This window comes from Nerophis lumbriciformis, linkage group LG25, assembly GCF_033978685.3.
Source record: "Nerophis lumbriciformis linkage group LG25, RoL_Nlum_v2.1, whole genome shotgun sequence".
NCBI lineage: Eukaryota > Metazoa > Chordata > Actinopteri > Syngnathiformes > Syngnathidae > Nerophis > Nerophis lumbriciformis.
This window is the reverse complement of record NC_084572.2, coordinates 29,104,303-29,111,802: the sequence shown is the minus strand read 5'-3', so window position 1 is coordinate 29,111,802 and position 7,500 is coordinate 29,104,303. Positions and strand designations below refer to the sequence as shown.

Below are 7,500 nucleotides of genomic sequence, written 5' to 3'. Positions count from 1 at the left end.
TATTCCGTTTATATTTACATCTAACACAATTTCCCAACTCATATGGAAACGGGGTTTGTACACATGCAAACTCACAATATCACAGTACATGCTGAAATTCCCGAATCCTTCCAACGGACGGTAGCTTTCTAGTGTCGGCAGAACTCGTTCAGTCCCATGCAGAACATAGCACTACTATGCTTAACTGTAGGGAAGGCACAATGGTCTTGCTAGTCACGTGTGTCGCCAGCTATTTGGACAATAATAGCAGTGTGTTGACTCATTTTCAGTGGATAATAAATCTATATTTCTAAAGTATACGCAAGTTCAAGTTCTATAGTGTTATCCATTTACAAGACGTAGTCATAACAAGAAAAGTAATCGCAGAGCGTAACAGTAAAACGCCCTTAATCCACCGTATCAGCCCTAAAAAGCAATCACGTGTTCCTTATCCATTTCGGACATTTCCGAAAGGTTAAACTGAAATCCGCCTGTAACTTTTTGAGCTAGCTATAGTGCAGTGAAAGAAACCGAGTGGAGAGTCATCCACTTTTTTTGTTCGAGTTGAGGTTGGGCCGCAGGCATCAACACTCAGAAGATGAAGCTCGATAACGGAAGGTGAGGAAATTATCCGGCTCAGTACCAAAACGTAATGATTTGATCTTTATCCCATTTTGCACATTTCATCCATACATCCATTTTCTACCGCTTGTCCCTTTTAGGGTCGCTGGAGCCTATCTCAGCTTCATTCGGGCGGAAGGCGGGGTACACCCTGGACAAGTCGCCACCTCATCACAGGGTCAACACAGATAGACATACAACATTAACACTCACATTCACACACTAAGGCCAATTTAGTGTTGCCAATCAACCTATCCCCAGGTGCATGTTTTTGGCGGTGGGAGGAAGCCGGAGTACCCGGAGGGAACCCACACAGTCATGGGGAGAACATGCAAATTTCCTGAAAGTTAAATAGAAATCTGCCATGAACTTTTCTGAGCTATTTATAGCCATAGTTGCCAACCTTGAGACCTCCGATTTCGGGAGGTGGGGGGTGGGGCGGGGCGTGGTTAAGAGGGGAGGAGTATATTGACAGCTAGAATTCACCAAGTCAAGTATTTCATATATATATATATATATATATATATATATATATATATATATATCTACATCCTGAAAATATGCAAACAAAACTGTGTTTAGATAATTGATACTTCAAACTTGCATAAATAAATATTAAGGAACATAACATAAATTGGCTTCTGAGAGCTTAAAAATGTAATGAATAAAATGCTAAAGTTGTTGATAAACAAGCAATTATTTTAATAATTAAATATGGTCATTTTAAATGAATTATTATGATAATTTAAAATGTATTATTTCAAATATGTTTATTTTAATGTACCAGTATAATTCTATGGCTGGATGTAATAAGGAGTCAGACAAAATACAAAAAAAATGTTTTTGATGTTTTTAGCAAAATATAGTACAAATGTATTTAGTTTTTTTTTTTTTTAAATTAATAAATATATTTATTTTTAGGTAAGATAAACATAATAATATAATTTATCTCTAGTCTGGATGATTTAGTTCTCGTCACCCTGTTGTCCTCCCATAGTGAAAAAAGGCTGTCCTCACTCAGGTCCGCATGGAGCTGGAGGGGGCGTGGCCTCCAGCTCCGGCTGAAAATCGGGAGATTTTCGGGGGAATATTTGTCCCGGGAGGTTTTCGGGAGAGGCGCTGAATTTCGGGAGTCTCCCGGAAAATTCGGGAGGGTTGGCAAGTATGTTTATAGCCGAATGAATGAAATGGACTCTTGTCACTCATCCACTGTTTTCATCTCTGTCGGGCCACTCTCGCATACACACACACACAGAAACATAAACGTAATGTAATGTAGTAAAAATGATCCGGATTAGGCCCAAAATCAAATGATATGCTTCTTATTCCATTTGCAGCATTTCCTAAAAAATCAGTAAAATCCGCCCATTTTGCGAAATACACACTTTTGTACATTATCCTGTAATGTTTGTATATCTGATTTACCAAATGTTCCCGGTTTTCCCAGTTCCCATTTTGAAAAATTGACAATAAAAGTGACTGATAACAAACCAATGGCGACGATTACATAACCTTCGCCAGGAAAGGTGAGGGCTGTACTCACTTGGGTGAGATACGAGATTAAGAGAAAGCTTTTAGGTATGCTTTCTCTGGAGTCAATACCTTCAGCACGCATCAAGAGACAGGACAGGTTGTGCAGGTACGCACATGAACATACACGCGCGTTACGCTGGGTGGGTGTGTCCAAACAAACTTGCACTCAGGCATTTATTGACATGTTTCTCCTATTGCGTCACTTTTTGTACGAACAAACGTGACCGCTGTGTGGTTGCAAACTGGCTTCAAGGCATTATCTTTACAGACAGGATATGCAGAGTTATCTCTAAACAACAGTTTTCTTTTTCGGCAGCTTCAGTAATGGGGGGGAAAAAAAGTGCAAACACGCAGAGGGGGAAAGATAACACGAGACAAAAACAGAACCTTGGAGCAGACGAGCACCTTGAGTAGATACACTAGTCTTTTCAGGAGCTTAGTGGGTAAACCTGAAACTTCTCTGGTCCGCATTGAATTTCACTGAGGTAGAAAATATCAAGTGAGTTGTTGTCATTGTGGACGGGTTATTTTTTTCTGCTCATATAAAAAATGTTTACCGAACTGGTACAAGAATCTGTAAACCGAATTGCACAGAGTTTATTCACAACCCGACCAAGACCGATTCCTCAGACTGGTTGTTTGATTGCTTTGTAGGTTTCTGACAAACCTGTGTACACTTTTTCCCCAAAAAATTGTACGAGCACAACAAACATACCAGAGTTTGTTTTACCTTCTAAATAAGACAATAGATCAAACGGTTGATGGAGAAACAGGTGCGCTCAAAGTCTGTTTTTTTTCATCGCACAACCACTAATAGTCTCTCGTCTGCAATTGCAGCGCAGTCAAATAATCGGCTGATGAAATCCATCTGGCACCCAACTGAATAGAAATTATTTACAGGAAATAAACTTAACAAAAACAAAAGGTGGAAAGTCAGTCCATGTAGTCAAAGTCTTCTGGGATCCCAAAGGCCTTATTGATGCGGCTGTCATCAAACGCAAACTTTTTCTTCGTCCACGACTTTATGGCGAAAACATTGTCTGGAAACACAAATGAAAAGGTTTGCCACAGGAGACGTGCAAGGTCTTACTGAACGGCCATTCTGGGATTTCAAGAGTGTTATTGAGACTACAGCGTGATAGTTTAGTACAGGAACGGACCAAACTGAGGCAGCTGCCGTCTGCATTTATAGTGAACGTGGAGTTATTTTGACAAAAACAGGACACGGTTGGAGTTTGTGAACAGATTTAGGAAGGGAAATGGACCACCGAAGCTTTTTCAATGGTTGGAATAAAAATTACTTTAAAGCCAAATCGTTGGCGCACAGTACTATATGTTTTTAATGAATTAAAAATTGATTCATTTTTCAAAAAGATGATATACCTGTTTAAATGGCTTTCTTACTGAGCTCTCTAAACAAGCTATAAAACAGCTGTAATACATTCCCAACGCTGCTGCTCGAGTCCGGACTAGAACTAGAAAATATGACCATATTAGTCCATTGCTTAGGTCACTACACTGGCTTCCTGTTGCTCAGAGAATACACTTTTAACAGCTCTTCTGGTGTACAAGTCTTTTCATGGTCACAGTCAAAGTGAAACCCATGTGGTTCAGTCCATGCTTTCTGTTCCGCCCGGCATTCGAGCCTGGGTCGTTCACCTTAAAGAAGAGCGTGGTAGCTACCGAGCTAAAACTGCCTGGCCTCTGTTACAAAAGTGAATCTATGTCATGTTAGAGCTGCATGAACCATCTAGGGCTCTGAGAACCGCTGAAAGTCAGGCTGTGTTTCAGTTTTATGCTTCGAAAAGTTGGTAAGGTAAGATAGGCCTCAACTTTGGTCGTGTCAAAATCGAGGCCGAAAACCCTTATTTTTAGCTCTGCATTTTTTTTTTTATCTGCACTATTTTTTTTAAAATTCATTAATGATTATTTTAATTTTATTTATGATTTTATTTGCCTTCTTGTAATTGTATGCATCTGTGAAGCACTTTGAATTTGTCTCGTGTACGATTTGTGATCTAAATATATAAACATGCCTGGCCTTGAATAAACTTTTATTTCATTATATCAAATAGTTTTGTCAAATTACATGGTTCTCCTGTCTTAGAGTGAGGTTTGACATGACCAAATATGGTTCCATGTTTTATAAAAGTGCTTCAAGCAATATAATATTTTATTCAATTCAAATCTACTACCTACAAACTTGATGTCTTTTTTGGAGGGTACAAGAAAACATCCAGGCAAACATGGAACATAACAAACAACGTCCTATCTGATGGTAATTAAGTCCATCAGGGTAGTTAGTTTTTAGCGTTTTACATACTTTTGTGTTTCCTTGTATATCTCACCTTAAAAACAGTTTATCTTGCCACAGATTGGATCAATTTTGTCAATACAATCTCACGTGTGTGACAGTGTGGTAGGAATAGGATTTTTGGCTCTCTGAAGGGAACCGCATCTTGAAGAGCCGTTCCTGTCAAAGAGCCGTTCAGAAAGGAGTCCTGTTGTTTAAGGAAAAGTGTGTGACAGTCTGGTAGAGATGGCACTTTTGGTTTTCTGAAGGGAGTCGCATCTTGAAGAGTCGTACAAAAGACTGGCTTGTTGTTGTATTTTTTTTTTTCGATATTTTTTCCCCAGAAAGGAGTCTTTTTTTTCAAGGAAATAATCACTGGTAATAGTTATGAGATAACATTTGGATCGGAATGAATCACATGTTCAACTATTTATACTGTATTTGTGGAAAATATTCTAAAAATATTAATTATAATTTAATCTGTGTTGTGTTTCAATTGTAAACATTACATAATGTGGCAGCGCGTCCCCATGTTTTACAATAGGACCTTTTTTTGGAATTTTCTCTAACCTAATACATTTTGTAGCACAATTAAAAACTACAGAGGCTACAAATAACCTCAAAGCAAATCAAATTTCCTGTAAGTTTTTCCACACTAGAGATTGTTACCAATACAGGGAAAATATAGCCCACCAATAATACATCTAAAATACTTTTGTGTAAAAAAAATATATATATACAACTAAAATTAGAATTAGATGTAAATATAAATACAAAATCGTATTACCCTACCTGATAAGTGTACACCGAAATGAAGCGATTTAACAAATCCATATCAAAACAATGAACCAAAATACCATCCAAATGTTGCTACTACTGTATTTTCCGGACTATTGAGCACAGATATTATATCATATTATATTAGCTGCACCGGACTGTAAGCTGAAAATATACACGTTGTGAAATTTGTTATTTACACAGAAATATTTTGTAAATGTTTACTTACATACCTTAATTGTTTCTAAATGGTGCCTGAAACACAGCAGTAAAACGGCTGATCAAACAAAACAGTAGTCATCATCATGGGCCCACTACCTGCAGAAGCTAGTTTCTATTCAGCTAAACAGACTCAAGTAAGTCCACGGTGACGTTTTGGTGAATTTACAAAACTGAAACAATGCAAACAGAATACTAACACAGACACTTGTAAACGTGTTAGCATATTAGCTAATGCTATTGACGTTAACTCGATTACATTACAATAGCACAGTGGTTCTTAACCTGGGTTTGATCGAACCCTAGGGGTTCAGTGAGTCAGCCTCAGGGGTTCGGCGGAGGTCAAAACACACCCGACTCATCGTGTAAATACAAACTTCTCCCTATCAGCGTATTACGGATACGGCAACAGCTGACTGGTTTGCAGGTGTGTAATTTGTTGTGAGTTTATGCACTGTGTTGGTTTTGTTGTTTGAACAAGGTGATGTTCATGCACGGTTCATTTTGTGCACCATTAAAAAACATTGTAACACTTTAGTATGGGAAACATATTCACCATTAATTAGTTGCTTATTAACATGCAAATTAGTAACATATTGGCTTTTAACCAGTCATTATTAAGTACTTAATACCTTATTCGGCATGGCCTTATTATAACCCTAACCCTAACCAAATAACTCTAAATTAAGTCTTTATTACTTAGAATATGTTCCCCTAGTGTCCAAATAACTCTAAATTAAGTCTTTGTTACTTAGAATATGTTCCCCATACTAAAGTGTTACCAAAAACATATAACTATGTCTTGAATTTTAAAATAAAAAACATTTTATTTTTCACCAAAGAAGGATTCGGTGAATGCGCATATGAAACTGGTGGGGTTCGGTACCTCCAACAAGGTTAAGAACCACTGCAATAGCTTACAAACATTGCTTGGAGTGATGAAGAAACCATATAAGTATTGGGCCTAAAATTCGAGTAGTGTAAATATTGATTTTGTGTGCTTGTATAGCTTAGGATGCAGACAGAAAATGTACAATTCTAAAACTCATGTACAAATTTAGCAAACAACGAAGATGGAGTAATATAATGTAGTCAAAATGAATGAAAAATACATTTACCTTCAAAGCCAAGTGAGGCCTTAGGCAGCTACAATATATTAACATTGTACACAACAAATAATGTGCGTCATTCTGGAGAAATGTTTTTGTGCATCTTAAGAAAGCTGAACATAAACCCAATGAACATCCAGAGGAAAGAATCAGGCCTGTGTTAGCCTTTCAAATCATTGGCATCATTTTTGTTGTTGTGGAAAATAACATGACGGCACAATAACTAAACCATTGTGAAAATGACTGTCATTAATTCTGGTTTTACTTGGACGACCTTTACCATTTAAAGACTAGTCGGCAGTTCAAAGTCTGGACTTTTGGCATGTGTTGAAAGGAAGCGTCTGTGTCATGCCCCGCCACCTGCAATGCTGCGCCTGTACTTTTCACATCGGTGTGGCAAAAAACTAGTAGTAGTAAGACTTGTCTGGGATGAAAGATCAGCTCGGAAGATCATTTATTGTTGATTTATAACAACAAATATACTTAAAGTATTAACAAATAACTAATTATCAATTTATCAATCAATCAAAAGTTGTACCAGAGCTATATATATATATATATATATATATATATATATATATATATATATATATATATATATACATACATACATACATACATACATACATACATACATATATATATATATATATATATATATATATATACATACATACATACATACATACATACATACATACATACATACATACATACATACATACATACATACATACATACACATATATATATACATACATATATATATATACACATATATATATACATACAGGTAAAAGCCAGTAAATTAGAATATTTTGAAAAACTTGATTTATTTCAGTAATTGCATTCAAAAGGTGTAACTTGTACATTATATTTATTCATTGCACACAGACTGATGCATTCAAATGTTTATTTCATTTAATTTTGATGATTTGAAGTGGCAACAAATGAAAATCCAAAATTCCG

General features: G+C 36.5%; 1 protein-coding gene across 1 annotated transcript in view; it reads right to left on the bottom strand.

Moving 5' to 3' along the window:
• Positions 1-2,714: 2,714 nt before the first annotated feature.
• mnd1 (meiotic nuclear divisions 1 homolog (S. cerevisiae)) overlaps positions 2,715-7,500 on the bottom strand; it is a 29,219-nt gene continuing 24,433 nt past the window's right edge. The window contains exon 8 of the mRNA XM_061984137.1: positions 2,715-3,173. Within this exon, the coding sequence (XP_061840121.1) occupies positions 3,067-3,173 (107 nt within the window). The 3' untranslated portion in view covers positions 2,715-3,066. The remainder of the gene's footprint in view (positions 3,174-7,500) is intronic.